This window comes from Mercenaria mercenaria, chromosome 1 (assembly GCF_021730395.1).
Source record: "Mercenaria mercenaria strain notata chromosome 1, MADL_Memer_1, whole genome shotgun sequence".
Classification (NCBI taxonomy): domain Eukaryota; kingdom Metazoa; phylum Mollusca; class Bivalvia; order Venerida; family Veneridae; genus Mercenaria; species Mercenaria mercenaria.
This window is the reverse complement of record NC_069361.1, coordinates 16736400-16753599: the sequence shown is the minus strand read 5'-3', so window position 1 is coordinate 16753599 and position 17200 is coordinate 16736400. Positions and strand designations below refer to the sequence as shown.

Genomic DNA, 17200 nt, shown 5'->3' with positions numbered 1-17200 from the left:
TGACTGACAACAAAATGTAAACAAATGTGTACATTTGACACAAAAAAAGGATTAGCTTGTCCGCAAATACGACAGAAAAATGTGAACATTTTGGCTAATGTCCTAAAAGAATTTTCTAAATAGATGACCGTTGTCTTATCAACACGTTCTCGTGCTCTGCCTTATTTGCTGTTAGACTCTGTCCATATATTTTCATGAAAACTTGAACGACGGATAAACTGTAATTAAATAATGTGTAAAAATATTTTCCTTACAACTAGTCATATGTACATGTTTAAAGAAAAAAGACAAATTTAAACTCGGTCATTAATTTATATATATATATATATATATATAATATATATATATATATATATATATATATATATATATATCATCATGCGCTCCCCCCCACCCCCCCACCCGCTTCCCCTCTCCCCTACCCTTCAGATTTCGGGCCAGGAACCCGTAAACGAAGCAAACATACACTGTGAGAAATTTTTAATGAAACCTGAACGTGACATTACAGACATGTTCCTCCAAAAAAAGTGTGATTTGAAGTCTTGTCAGATATCAGGATTTTTTTCCGACGTAAACAAAGTGGATGCACACTTTCTGTTATGTTTACTTTTCACAAACCTATCATATTTGTTACATATACTATAATAGTTGTTTATCTAGATCAGACAGCGACAACAAAAATAGCATGCAATGTAACATATGTTGTTTTCAATTAAGAGGATTTCTACAGAAGTACTAGGGTAACATGTTATTAATTCTTTTCACAACATACAACAGTGACCTTGGGGATTATTTTGTACGATATAGTAAGAAACTCGCATAGTTTACTGTAAAAAAATCAATTTTGCAAGGTTTTATGAACAATTCACTGTAATATGTATTACTATTTTTGTCAGAGGCGCGTATAAATATACGATTCTTTGGCTGGTACAAACAAATAATTTTACGTTATAAAGACCTATGAAATATATCAAAAATAAGGTTATCTGAACGTTTTCATGTACAGTATATATAAACATGAAATCATATATTTTTATTTATGATTTTAATATATGAAAACGTATCTTTCTTTAGGCAGAAATAGATTGTTGTCCTACGATTGCATGTGGCCGGGAGTAGTTTGACTTAAAATAAAGTAGACCCAAATTAATAATTGAAGACATTAACAATTTCTGCATGGAATCTATGTTAGTTAACATGAAGTAAACACATATGTGTGTATAAGCGATACTGTAGGTTAGGTGCCTTAACAAATGCTTGTATACGTCGTGATATTTAATTGTGAATGTAGGTCTACAAACACGTTTAAATTAATATATATTTAATCAATATTCATTTGATTAGAAATTTCTACATTTGCAGTTAATATCTGAAAATAAACTATTTTAATGACAGATCTGTGTTGGATCTCTTTGATGTAACAGTTCATTAAAAGCGGTGGAAACGGTAGGAGATTTCTACTATTTCCATATCTAATATACAGAACTCAGAAATTGAAAATGACTTTGATAACATTCTAAAAAAGACAATCAGTATCGGTGTATTTCAGTGATATTGCCAAGGCAACCAGCTAACCTCTTAATTGACTTTCTGTGTCATTTACCTCGAAGTCAGAAAAAGTAAGACTCCTGTTTGATTAAATGGGCGTGGTTTGTAGTATTGATCATACCCGGCTAAGCAAGAGATGTGTCGCTCACCCTTTTTTTGAAAGAAGGCTGTTGTGGCCCGAAGATGAATGTAGTTTTTGTTGTACATAAAGTAGTTGTAGTAAATTAGAACAGATGTCACTAGTATTTAGTCTTAATGCTACAGTAAGATGTTGTTTACGGATCAAGTGAACGGCAACAAAATAACAGTGTTAACTGGACGGTAGTCAGTACTCGGCAACCTATAATAGGGAGTCCAAAAGTATTTTGCCAGTGAGGAAACTAACAATAATGTTGTAGTCAGCAGCTTATAGTAGGGGTCCTGAAGTAAATTACTATAGTGGAAACTAGCTGTAATGCAGCCAGTAGTCAGCAGCTTCAAGTATAGTTTGCAAGAGAGGAAACTTGTAGTAATGTAGATAGTAATTAGCAGGCTATAAAAGGGGTCCTAGAGTCGTGGAAACTATCATTAATGTAGCCAGTAGTCAGCAGCCTATTGTAGTAGTCCGGTCAGTGGAGTTCTCGTAATAAACTTCGGGTAGTTCGAGACTAAATAATATACTGTGAACGTTCTAGGCAACGTACTTAAATGAAACTGAAATGCCAGTTAATATGCTCATATATACATATGAACATTGTGATAACACTATTAGTACTGTATTTATCAATCATGTATCATACCAGATTTTATCCTACATATTGCTAAATGTTTCTCGTGAAAAATAGTTTTGTGAGATTGTAATGATAAAGGATCATTACCAGCATAGTATCACTATTTAACATATATTATTGTACTTAAATGAGAAATTTAACCCTATTTAGCCGCCACATTCCATTAAATAAATGGTGTAAAATATAGTATAGTTATTACTACTACGCTGTTTATTTGGGCTATGTTGTTATTAAAGCGTTATAGGCAAATACTACTATAATCCGCTGGGATTGGCAAAATCTACTTTATATTTTGCTTGATGTTAATATGTTGTTCCATTTAAAGCGTAATTGTCTTAAAAGGCAAGAAAACCTTTAGAACATTTTACATTGTGCATGTGTGATACGTACAGAATATTTTTGCATACGATTATTGCATGGCAATACTATAGATAGGTCATCAATAAAAAGCATGGTCAAACTGTTGGTAGCCAAATGTTTACAAACATGAATATCAGACTACTTAAACAGTTAATGCATAAACGTACGAAAATACATTTTGGTGCGCCATTATAAAAAGTATATTCAAAATGTAACACTGATATACTGATCAATGCATTTACACCCGTGCACTATCATACACATTGTATTCCTAAAATGCATTTCCGGTTCTTTGTAGTCTTAAACGTCTTATGATAATTTTGTTTTCTAAGTGTTTAAAGGATTAGAACAGTAGTAAACAAATAAAAAGCTATTATCTTCGGAGCATTTGACTAACCGACGATACTATAATGCGAAGTTTATAACGGTATTCTCGCTTACCGTTGAAAGCATATTAACAAATTTTGCCTTTCAAAATCACGTGAAGAGCAAGGACCCGACAATATAATAGTCACATGCATGCACTTTTTGTGTATTGATGTTTTTATCCACTGTAACTGTACTTTTTTCCTACTTAAACATTTGTTTTTGTTACAACACGACTATAACTTTGATAGGATACATGTATATTTTTATCTCCAGAAACGCGAGAAGGAAGAGAACCTAATTTAGATTATCAAGATGGGAAACAAAGGCGGAAAAATGAAAGTGTCGAAGGGGAAGGAAGAGACGAAAGAGGGGACAGAAGCGGAAAAGACCAAGACCGGAAGTGAAGAAACTAAACCAGCTGATGGTGAAGCAGCACAGGTAACTGCTTGCGCTGAAGCTTCTGTAGATTTGGATGCTGACAAAACTGAGGCTAAGGCTGAACCTGAAGAGGTTAGTGTGTCGTTAATTGCTGCTTTATCATACCTAAACCTTTTTTCAAATGGCTGATAAATTGCTTAGAAGAGGGAAACGGTTATTTTGTTATTTCATCAGTTTATTTTTGTTCCTTTTTTCTATACAACAGTACAAGGAACCTAGATTAGGAATATGAAACTGAATTTCCATTATGATTTAGCCTAGGAGTTATGATGTTTAGACGAAGGGAATATCGCTCAATTCAGAGATCAAGGGAATGCAAAGTCGTCGACCTTTTCGAATGTGTTTGCTTTGTTTCCTTCTTTTAACTCGACTATACGAAGTATTTGGAGAGCTATCCTACTCGCCCCGGCGTCGGCTTTGGCGCCGGCGTCCGTCCACACCTTGGTTTAAGTTTTGATGCACTTTGTCTTTCTTCTCTTTGTCTCTTTAATTGCTTGATGGATTTGCTTTAATTTTAAACAGTTATAATTCATCATCACCCACATAATCTGACACAAGGGCCATAACTCGTGCACCAATATTTTATTAATTATCCCCCCTTTTACTTAGAATTTCAGGTTAAAGTTTTTGTGCACTTTAATTCTATCTTATTACTAAATGGATTTGATTCAAACCTAAACTACTGTTCCACATCATCACTCAAATCATATGACATAAGTCCCATAACTCTGGCACCAATTTTTCATGAACTATGCCCCCTTTTAACTAGAATTTTAGGTTAATTTTGATGCATTTTCACTATCTCTATTATTACAGAAGGGATTTGATACAAACTTAAAAGAGTTGTTTGACATCATCACCCACATCATATGACACAAGGGGCATAACTCTGGCACCAATATTTCATGAATTATGTCCCCTTTTTTTACATAAAATTTCAGGTTAAAGTTTTTGTGCACTTTAATTCTATCTTATTACTAAATGGATTTGATTCAAACCTATACTGCTGTTCCACATCATCAGTCAAATCATATGACATAAGGCTCATAACTCTGGCACCAATTTTTCATGAACTATGCCCCCTTGTAACTAGAATTTTAGGTTAATTTTGATGCATTTTCACTATCTCTATTATTACAGAAGGGATTTGATACAAACTTAAAAGAGTTGTTTGACATCATCACCCACATCATATGACACAAGGGGCATAACTCTGGCACCAATATTTCATGAATTATGTCCCCTTTTTACATAAAATTTCAGGTTAAAGTTTTGATGCACTTTCACTCTACTGTATATCTGTTATTATCAAATTAAAATAGTTGTACCACATCATCACCCACATCATATGACACAAGGGCCATAACTCTGGCACCAATATTTCATGAATTATGCCCCCTTTTTACTTATGATTTCAGGTTAATGTTTTTGCACTTTCATTTTATCTTTGTTATTACTTAACAAATTTGATTCAAACTTAAAATAGTTTTTCCACAGTGTCGTCCTCATCATATGACACAAGGTCCATACCCCTGGCACAAATATTTAGTGACTTGTGTCCCCTTTTCACTTAGAATTTCATTTTAATTTTTATGCTTTTTCAATATATCTATTGTTACTAAATGGATTTTATTCAAACTTAAAACGGTTGTTATATATGGTTACCCACTGTTCATGATGCTAGCACCAAAATGCTATGAGTTATGCCCCCTTTGTACTGGAATTTCAGGTTCAAGTTGTTTTCTGCTCTTTCTCACTTATTTGATTCAAACTAATAGTTCCACATTATTAGCCACATGTGATAATTATGTAAATGACATATGGTGCATTACTTTTTATGAGTTATATCCCTTTTATACTTATTTGATGTTTTGATACACTTCTATCTTTGTTATAACTAAATACATTTGACACAGATTTGAGCTATTGTCCAATATCTTCATCCAACTACATTTGACACAGATTTGAGCTATTGTCCAAGATCTTCATCCACATTTGAGTAATTAAACACTCCAAAGACAGCTCCAGCTTCCTCAAATGAGCCCAGTTTCACTATCTAGCACCGAAATAGTCGAGTGCGATGTCTCCTGTGACAGCTCTTGTTTAAAAGACATAATTTACCTGTCCGTAAAATGCGAAATTCTGGGTTAAGTCAAGAAAATAAATCATTTTAGTTTCAAATACGTAACGGGGATTTTCAAATGTATAATCGCAAAAATCGATGCATTTATTAATACTGTGACTGCATAGATATATCAGCCCAGTAAGTTTATGCAATACATAATTAACAGTATGTAAGTATGTGTGACAGGTTTTGGATATCTGTTTTGTGCAACTGTCTTAATCTTGTAAACAGCTGAAATGCGATTATGACCATTTTTAGCCCACCATCATCAGATGGTGGGCTATTCAAATCACTCTGCGTCCGTGGTCCGTCGTCCTTCCGTCCGTCCGTTAACAATTTCTCGTTATCGCATCTCCTCAGAAACTACCTGGGGGATTTTGACCAAACTTTATCAGAATGATGTATTGATACCCTAGTTGTGTCCCCTGAAAATCAGACTGGTTCAACAATTTTTTAGTAAGTTATGGCCCTTTGTTTATTTCTATAATTTACATAGATTTATATAGGGAAAAGCTTTGAAAATCTTCTTGTCCAAAACCACAGAGCCTAGGGCTTTGATATTTGGTATGAAGCATCATCTAGTGGTCCTCTACCAAGATGATTCAAAATATTTCCTTTGGGTCTAATATGGTCCCGCCCCGGGGGTCACATGGTTTATATAGACTTATATAGGGAAAAACTTTGAAAAACCTCTTGTTCAAAACCACAGGGCCTAGGGCTTTGATATTTTGAATATGACATCATCTAGTGGTCTTCTACTAAGATTGTTCAAATTATCCCCCTAGGGTCAAATATGGCTCCGCCCCGGGGGTCACATGGTTTACATAGACTTACATAGGGAAAAACGTTGAAAATCTTCTTGTCCAAACCACATGGCCTAGGGCTTTGGCATTTGTAATGTAGCATCATCTAGTGGTTCTCTACCAAGTTTGTTCAAATTATCCCCCTAGGGTCAAATATGGCCCCGCCCTGGGGGGTCACATGGTTCATATAGACTTATATAGGGAAAAGATTTTAAAATCTTCTTGTCAATAACCTACAACATTCAAATTTGGACCACATGTATGGTTTTGGCAAGATGAACCTTGACATGAGTTGACCTTGATTTTGACCTAGTGACCTACTTTCACATTTCTGTAGCTACAGCCTTCAAATTTGGGCCACTTGCATAGTTTTGTGCACTGAAAAAAACTTTGACCTTGACTTTGACCTAGTGACCTACTTTCACATTTTTGAAGGTACAGGCTTCAAATTTGGACCACATGCATAGTTTTGTGTTCGAATTGGAATTTGACCTTGATTTTGACCTACTGACCTACTTTCACATTTCTCAAGCTACAGCCTTCAAATTTGGACCACATGCATAGTTTTGTGTACCGAAACAAACTTTGACCTTTACATTGACCTAGTGACCTACTTTCACATTTTTGAAGGTACAGGCTTCAAATTTGGAACACATGCATAGTTCTGTGTTCCGAAATAAAATTTGACCTTGATTTTGACCTAGTGACCTACTTTCACATTTCTCGAGCTACAGCCTTCAAATTTGGACCACATGCATAGTTTAGTGTACCGAAATGAACTTTGACCTTAAGATTGACCTAGTGACCTACTTTCACATTTCTGTAGCTACAGGCTTCCAATTTAGACCACATGCATAGTATTGTGTACCGAAACAAACTTTGACCTTGACATTGACCTAGTGACCTACTTCCACATTTTTGAAAGTACAGGCTTTAAATTTGGACCACATGCATAAACTTGTGTTCAGAAGTGTAATTTGACCTTGATTTTGACCTAGTGACCTACTTTCACATTTCATCCTTGAAATTGATCTAGTGACCTACTTTCACATTTCTCAAGCTACAGCTTTCGAATTTGGACCACATGCAAAGTGTTGTGTACGGAAATGAAATTTGACCTTGAGCTAGTCAGTAAGTCTTGAAATTTGGAACACTCAAAAATGGCACATTGGTGGGCGCCAAGATCACTCTGTGATCTCTTGTTCATTTAATTCTGATATGAGCCGTGCCATGAGAAAACCAACATAGTGGGTATGCGACCAGCAAGGATCCAGACCAGCCTGCGCATCCGCGCAGTCTGGTCAGGATCCATGCTGTTCGCTAATAGTTTCTCCAATATCAATAGGCTTTAAAAGCGAACAGCATGGAGCCTGACCAGACTGCGCGGATGCGCAGGCTGGTCTAGATCCATGCTGGTCGCATACCCACTATGTTGGTTTTCTCATGGCGCGGCTCATATATGTTTGCATTACTGCTATTGGTTTAATAGCTGATTCTAGCTATATAGCTACCTTGTGTGTTTTCTTTGACCTGTTTACAAATTTCACACGTTTAAAGGCTTTAGGACTGTCAGGACTATCAGTTCAAAATCCTACGAAGCCATCTATTTTCAGGACTTCACCAGGTGAACATTTCATACTTACTATACTCTTCAATTCAGTCCTCAAATAGTCGAATAATGTAACAAATGAATTTTATGAAGGCATGGAAAAATTAACATCATGTCATTAATACTCTGAACTAATTCATGTTTACACAAACACAAAAGAAATGGGCTAAAATAACAATTAAGAATAAAAAAAAACTGCCTGCTTTGGCAGTTTCATGTTCATTGCGCAAACTACGCGGAAACAAATGACTACATTTATCGTAAAAACATACGTTTTTATCAGTAGAAACAACATGACCTAATAACTATGCAGAAACACTCGATAAATTGAATATTCCTGTGCATAAAGACTAGATAAATTGAATATTCCTGTGCATAAAGACTAGATCTAGTAATCATATTTTATTTTTGAGCATGTTTACATTGTTCATTAACTCATCCTGAATGTAACAGTATTGTCAATGATTCAGTTTAATGTGAATTCTTTTATATGAAGTTCCAGTAACATTACAATCATACTGGTGTAAAAACTATGGAAATTGGTGCCATCATTTATTAATTATATTTCACCAAACATCATGTTCCAGCTTTGGCACGTGCTGTACACGGTAACTTAATGACAGTAGGACAGGGCGACTGCATGTTAATCGAAAAATACAGTTAACCTGTATATAGATATCATGTTGGGGAGAGAGAAAATAAACATTGTCTTTCTTTGCAGATGACTTTTACACATGATACACTAAAACATTGTCCCATTTGCAGATGAGTTTTACACATGATACGCTGCAATTGTTTGAACAAGAAATTAATTAGCACAGGGTTAACTGTAATAGAATGCTGCATATATAACAATATATCCCATGTGTATGCGTGATTGCTGAGTTCAGGTTTTTAAACATTATTAACTTCAGTGCATGATTTGGTACTAATTGTTTTCTAACAACGCAGGCGACCTCAAATGAAGGGGACAAGAAGGAAAATGAAGTAAAAGAAACAGAAACCGTTAAACAAGACTCAGATGAAAATAAAGACAATAACAAGGACACTGACAAAAAAGAAGATAAGTCTGAAAATGAAGCAGAAAAAGTAGCAACTGAAACAAAAGTTGAAACTGAACAAAAAACTGAAAATGTAGCACCAGATAACACTGAAGATAAAGAGAAAGCCGAGTCAAAATCGGAACCTGTAAGTGATACAAAATCATTGGAAACGGAAAACAAATCAGAAGAACCACAGGTGCAAGAAAGTAAAGAACCGGAAACAAAAGAAGACAAAGATACACAAGAGGCAGTCGAAGAAACAAAAACAGAAGTCACAGAAACAAAATCTGAGCCTGAAAAACAAGAACAAGAAGTACCAAATACAAACATTGCAGTAGTGAAACCACTTACGACAGAAGAAAGTTCAGATGCTAAGACAACCGATAGTTCCACGCTAGAATCTAAAGAACCAGAAACTGTAAGTGCCGAAAAGGAAGCTGAAACAAGTGAACCAACTAGTAGTGTTGAAACTACTGATACACTTGTTAACGGTGTCAAAACAGAAGAGAAAGAAGAAAATGTTGCTCAGAGCAATGATGACAGTAAAGAAGCAGAGTCCGGAAAGGAATCGGAAATTAATGAAACAGATAAAGTTACTGAAAAGCTAGTTGAAAATGAGAATGTTGAAGTAAATGGTGAGTCTACACAAGATGATTCAGTGAAAGAAGAAACAGAGAAATCCGAAAGCACTGCTCAGGAGCAAACTGAAGAGTCAGAGGTTTGAAATATTCTTTTTCGTTTTTGTTTGTGCGACAGTTGATTTGAAAGTGAACATTTTTTTAAATGCGTGTATTTTGTTGTGACTGATGTATATTGCATACTAGAATTTTTCATATTGAAACTTATATTCTGAGTTAGTAACAGAATATCAGTCCTTCATTCCAATTATGTCAAAATTTTACCTTTTAGATCGTTCACAAAAAAAGCAAATTTTATACCTCTACACCTTTTCAGTATGGGTTTAGTTTTGATGGAAAAGTACAGAAATCTTATTATATAGTCCGAGCATATTAAAACATTCTCGCCATTAATTAAGAGCTGGATTACTTATGAATTATCACTGTTCATGAAATATATAAAACGAATGCCTTTATAGGTCAGTAAAGTTGCTGAATGATTGCATGATGGGGTTGCATGTGTAACGAATGTGTCAGTTGGTTTTATTTTGTTTGTAAGTTTGCTGTGATTTACAGTGCATGCTATTATTCTGTAACTGTTTTTCTTTTCCAGTAAGCGATTCGTATTTGTACCACGCTACCGTGCATTTCCTAATTGGATACAAAATATTCCATATTGGAATATCTTTGATTGAAATCTCCATTTTAACATATTAAGTAACCAAAGCTTTAACGCGGTTTAACCCTGAAAGAGGTCTTCTATGTTTTCGTTCAATACTGTTCATTGAAATATTATGATAAAATTACGCAGAACTTGAATCATTCGAGTATTCTAGCATAAAACTTGCTGTTCTTGTCACTTTTAGGGGGTGTTTTAACAGGAGAGTAAATGTGTGGCTCATCAGTTGTTAAAACATATTTTTATATGTGCGCGTTCCATGGCAAAGCGTTAACGTATTACGGCCCCAAAACGGATAATTTAAAGGAAATGACGTCAACGTAATAAAACAGCGCATTTCATGGAAATTAATGTCGTCGAGGAACAATATCTATAGGTTATCTATAGGTTATTAGCTTTGTTGCGGCGGAAATATTGCGCGACTTTAGGAGAGCAATATTCTTCCGCAACAGAACGAGTGCATATTTTCCGATGCAAAGATAATAACCTTTTTATTACATACGTATCTACACGTGTAAATGTAATGTAAATACAACGAATATGTTCAATAGCCAGAATAATATTGACAATTCTAAACTAAATAAAAAAATTAATGCAACGACACACATTAAATTACGTCACGCACCCGATATGAAATTCAGGCGTCCGTGTATAGAAAAATATTGACGTTTCCTGTTCCATTGTAACTTAACAGGAATTAGAAACGGGCATGTAATAAATTCATATATTATATAGTTTTTACACGTTAGCGCATGTTCATTTCGTGTTATAACAACTTTAGAATCCCTCTGGATGCGTTGGTACCCTCGCCCTACCGGGCTTGGGAACCAACCATTCCCTTGGGGTTCTGCAGATGTTGTAACACGAAAAAACATGCGTTATCCCTACATTCTAACATGGCTCGATTTGATTTCCAGTTAAACAAAGAAGAAAATCAAGCTCTGTATATTCTACGATAAACAACGGTTGACGCGCCGACCGGTAAGAGAGCATTATGACGTCAATTATGACGTCAAATTGCCGTATGACGTCCGATACATTACTCCTCGGGTAAATGAAGTCCAGCATAATATTTGTTAAAATATGTCAATGAGCATGTCAGAATGAAAACAGTCAATGCCTTCTTGCGATTAATCATCTAATTTACCACGGTTCATCGTTCAGATGCTTCAGTATTTAACCAGTCGGGCTAACGCCCCTCGTGGTTCAATCCCAACGCATCTGAACTCTGAACCGTGGTAAACTAGACGATAAACAACTCGAAGGCCTTGATTATTTGTTAAATAATGAACGGGACGTCATAATATGCTCTCATCGGTCAGCGCGACAACCTTGTTCATCGCAGAACTTCCTTCGTTTTAACTGACAGGCAAATCGGACTATGTTAGAATAAACAATAAAAATCCGATCCGCATTAGTATTAACATCAGTAAACGCTTGACGCGATGTTTTGTATACATTTAAAAGATGGACTTGTGTCTCCTTTTTACTGAAAAAAAGCATAGTAAACATTGTCCTGTCAATATAGGAATATCGGTTAATGTCATATTCGAATGGGTACTGATCCAAGTACATGTATATCGCCATAGTGTACAGGAAAGCGTTGAATAACATAATTTTGTTAAGCATTGAGCGTGTGATACTGTATAATTATACGCAATTCTAGGTTATCTTTCATAAAACTCACAAAACCGTGTAATATAGTAATTATATGTTCAGTATATGCATATGAATGTTACATTTGCAGCTGAAGGTAGCCACTGAGTTTAGATGGGAAGGTGCAGGAGAAAGCGTGGATGTTGGAGGATCATTCAATGACTGGGGAGACAAAATCAAGTTAGAGAAGAAGTAAGTTGCCATATCTCATATATATGTTGGAGGTTAAGGCATCTGAAGCAGTTATTTAAGATGCACATATTTGGCACGCTAACATGGTCTTTTAAACTTCCTTGTAACACTCGTCAGCAGTAGTATTTTGCTTTGGTTTGGGTAACACTTGACCCAAGAAATGCTGTTTCAGCATAAACTAAGATAGTAGAAGACTTTGTCAATGCTAATGCACATATTAATCAAACCTAATTTGTATGTTATCTCACTTGGTCTCAAGGACCACACTACATTGGAGACGTATGTTGTCAGCTGTTTCAACCTTCTGGGCAGGCTATTTTGTGTTGTCAGCTGTTTCAACCTTCTGGACAGGCTATTTTGTGTTGTCAGCTGTTTCACCCTTCTGGACAGGCTATTTTGTGTTGTCAGCTGTTTAGACCTTCTGGACAGGCTATTTTGTGTTGTCAGTTGGATGATTAGACCTTCTAGGCAGAACTACCATGTAATTCAACTCCGCACTAATTGCATTTTAATTGATTATTATATTTGCTTGTACAGACTCCGCGAGTATTTAAACCTAAGGGGTTAGTGTATGGTATGTTCGTAGTAACAGGTGATGTCAACGGTAACAAGGGGGTTTAAACCTCAGTATGCAGCCCGTCTGAGCGTACCCTACAAGGCTGTAATCACTGGTATCCGGAAGCAGGTGTAAGATAACTATTCTATTATGACTGCTCGTTTCCATATTTCCTGACCTGTACATGGTATTTATTCTGACGTCCACCATCCACAATATCACCAGCAATGTGTTTAATGTTCGTTCTTCCAATTCATGATTTCTGTGACATTCTTGGTCATAAAAGTTACCATTCTTATCTTCATTGAAATACAATGAAATGATTATTGTCTACACATTTTCTTTCAGTTGTTTCTCACTCACTTAACTGTACTTAGCGACAAAGTTACATAATTTTGATAGAATGTTTGAGGACTATATGTAACCCTCGTTAAATAAAGTTCTAATATATTATATTGAAAATTAGTGCAGAATGCAGCTTTTGTTAAAAACAAAGACTGAAGTAATTACTAAACAAGAATAGATTAAATCAGTGCAGACAACATTCTTTTCATAATGCAAATATTGTTTGTTAAACTACATTGAATACATGTGTGTCACTTGATACAAACCATCAATTGCGGAAGTTTCTTCTTGATATTTTGTAAACATTAGAAGTCTTCCGCATCTCAAGAGCAAAGTACAAGAGTAAGATAATGTGTACATTCATGTATAATTGTCTGACTTGTAGACCAATACAGACATACATAAAGTATCACTTCAATACACGCGACACTTGTGCATTGGTAGTGCTACCTCCGATAACTTTGTACATTTTAGTGCCTATTTTCCTTTAATCCTTAAATTTAAATTAATAATTTTTAGCTCGACTATTCGAAGAATAAGTAGAGCTATCCTATTCACCACGGTCACACCTTGGTTAAGTTTTTCGTACCAGTCCACATTTTGATAAAGTCTTTTGAGATAAAGCTTTGAAACTTTCAACACTTGTTTACCACCACCATGGCCAGTTATAGGCAAGAGCACATAACTCCATCAAGGATTTTGGCTGAATTATGGCCCCTTTTGACTTAGAAATCGTGGTTAAGTTTTTCGTACCAGTTCATATTTTGACAAAGTCTTTTAAGATAAAGCTTTGAAACTTTCAACACTTGTTTACCATCACCATGACCAGTTATAGGCAAGAGTACATAACTCCATCAAGGATTTTGGCTGAATTATGGCCCCTTTCGACTTAGAAATCTTGGTTAAGTTTTTCGTATCAGTTCGTATTTTGACAAAGTCTTTTGAGATAAAGCTTTGAAACTTTCAACACTTGTTTACCATCACCATGTCCAGTTATAGGCAAGAGACATAACTCCATCAAGGATTTTGGCTGAATTATGGCCCTTTTTGACTTAGAAATTTGGTTAATTTTCGTACCAGTTCATATTTTGACAAAGTCTTTTGAATAAAGCTTTGAAACTTTCAACACCTGTTTACCATCACCATATCCAGTTATAGGCAAGAGTACATAACTCCATCAGATTTTGGCTGAATTATGGCCCTTTTTTACTGAGAAATCTGGTTAAGTTTTCCTACCAGTTCATATTTTTTGTAAAGTGTTTGACATATGGCTTTGAAACTTTATCACTTGTTTACGTTAATAGTCTCTATCTGTGGGAAAGAGTACATAACTCTGTCAACTATTTTGGCTGAATTATGGCCCTTTTTGGACTTTGAAATTGGTTCTGTTTTCATACAAGTCCACGTTTTGTCAAAACTATTTGACATATGGCTTTTAAACTTTGAACACTTGTTTATCATTATGATTTCCATCTGTAGGCAAGAGTACATAACTATTTTGACTGAATTATGGCCCTTTTTGGACTTTGAAATTGGTTCATACATTGCCATTTAGTGCAAGACTTATCGAAATCAAAGAAATACAGGAACATTGTTTGTCTAATCTATTTATTTCTTTTGTTTGAATATCTGTGGAAATATTTTGACCCCATTCTTCAATCAGTTCTTCGAATAGTCGAGCGCGCTGTCATCGGACAGCTCTTGTTATTTCGTCTAATCATATAGGTATGTTTACATCATTTTAAAACCTGAATTCGAAATAGCTTTTTTCTGAACTTGTAAGGTTTTTTTTTTAGCTCCCCTGGTGACAGGGTGAGCTTTTGTGATCGTCCGTGGTCCTTGGGAACACGATATAGACCACATTTTGTATTTGATTTTTATCAAACTTGCACACAACTTGTATGGGCATAATATATCGGTTACTTTTGAAAACTGGCCAGATCGCATTATGGGTAGCAGAGTTATGGCCCCTTTAAGGGCCAAAATTTGCCATTTTTGGCTTGTGAACACGATAGAGACCATATTTTGCGATCAACTTTAATCAAACTTGCACACAACTTGTATGTGCATAATATCTCGCTTCCTTACGAAAACTGGATAGATCCCGTCATGGGTTGCAGAGTTATGGCCCCTTAAAGGACCCAATTTGCTATTTTGGCTTGTGAACACGATAGAGACACCATTTTGCAATCGACTATAATCAAACTTGCACACAACTTGTATTGGCATAATATCTCGGTTCCTTTCGAAAACTGGCCAGATCCTATGATGGGTTCCAGAGTTATAGGCCCTTTCAAGGGCCAAAATTTGCTATTTTGGCTTTTGCAGCGATATAAAGACTTTATTTAAGGTTTGATTTGATACAAACTTGCAAAATATCTTCAACAACAATAAATCTTGGATTCCATGATGAATCTGTCAGATCCAATCATAGGTTCTGGAGTTACGACCCCTGATTGACCCCTGAAAGATCCAAAATTTGGTAGTTTTTACTTTGTGAACACGATAGAAGTGACATTTTATATTTGATTTTAACCACACTTACACACAACTGAAGTCACTATAAGATCTCGGTTCCTTTCGAAAACTGGCTAGATTCCATCATGGGTTCTAAAGTTTCTGCCCCTGAAAGCGGCAAAATTTTCTATTTTTGGCCCTTTCAGCCATATAGAGGTTTCACTTATGCTTCGATTTGATACAAACTTGCACAGAAAGATTATCTTGATGATCTCTAGGCCTGGATCGAGACTGGGTCATGTTGGGTCAAAAACTAGGTTATCAGGTCAAATCAAAGGAAAAGCTTGTTAACAATCTAGAGGCCACATTTATGATCCTATCTGCATGGAACTTGGTCAGAATGTTTATCTCGATGATTCCTAGGCAAGGATTGAAACTGGGTCATATGGGGTCAAAAACTTGGTCACCCAGTCAAATCAAAGGAAAAGCTTGTTAACTTGTTCATTTGATGTGCATGAAACTTGGTCAAAATGTTTGTCTGCATGAAATATCGGATGAATTTTTATCTGATTCATGTGGGGTCAAAAACTAAGTCACCAGGTCAAATCAAAGAATTAGCTTGTTTACAACCGGGTGTGAGGGGCACATTTTTGAATCTATCTTCATAAAATTTGGTCAGAATGTTTGTTATCATGAAGTCTTGGACGTTTTAAATCTGGGTCACGTGGGGTCAAAAACTAGGTTACTAGGTCAAATCATAGGAAAAGCTTGTATACACTGTAGAGGCCACTTTTTTGCTCCAGTCTTCCCGAAACTTTGTCACAATTTTTTTTAATGTTTGTTTTCATGAAACTTTGGACAAGTTCGAATCTGTGGGGTAAAAAACTAGGTAACTAGGTCAAATCAATGAAAATGCGTATTTATACTCAAGAGGCCACGTTTTTTGGACCAATCTTAATGAAAATTGGTCAGAATATTTGTCTCCATGAAATCCCTAGGTAAAACATGTTTACAATGTTATGGTGTGTTATACAGGTGAGCGACCTAGGGCCATCTTGGCCTTCTTGTTTAAGTTTATACAAACTTAATGAAAAGGTATGGCTAAAGCACTTATAAAAACACTTGTCTTTCTGTTTTGACAATGACAGCGGAGTAAAAAGGTGTTATCTATAAGTTCATTATTACATCGCAATACGAATTGTTATTAAAGCACTATTTGTTACATAACAAGATGACATTATAAATGCTATGACATTTATTTAGTGTTACTGATTTGTATTTCAGAGATGACGTGTTCGTAGTTTCCATAGATTTAAAGCCTGGGGAATACACATACAAGTACTTCGTGGATGGGGAATGGCAAATTAATACAAATCAGGTAAAACGCACGCAATATACTGTTTTATTACATACACGTTTCTATTCCCCGTTAGGTTACACTGGTACCGGAAACGTGAATATTTTTCCATACACTGACGCCTGAATTTCATATCGGGTGCGTGACGTAATTCAGTGTTTGTTCTTGCACTATTTTTTCTATTTGGTCCAGTATTGCCAATGCTGTTCAGGCTATTGAACAAATTTATAATATTTACGTGATATTTATACGTGTAGATGTGTATGTAATAAAAAG

General features: G+C 35.5%; 1 protein-coding gene across 2 annotated transcripts in view; it reads left to right on the top strand.

Annotated features, from left to right (window-relative positions):
* LOC123544884 (myb-like protein X) overlaps nt 1-17200 on the top strand; it is a 28796-nt gene that overhangs the window by 8725 nt on the left and 2871 nt on the right. For both annotated transcript variants that reach the window (XM_045330981.2, XM_045330980.2), the window contains exons 2-5: nt 3321-3557; nt 8974-9783; nt 12109-12209; nt 16852-16945. In XM_045330981.2, the coding sequence (XP_045186916.2) occupies nt 3360-3557; nt 8974-9783; nt 12109-12209; nt 16852-16945 (1203 nt within the window). In that variant the 5' untranslated portion in view covers nt 3321-3359. The remainder of the gene's footprint in view (nt 1-3320; nt 3558-8973; nt 9784-12108; nt 12210-16851; nt 16946-17200) is intronic.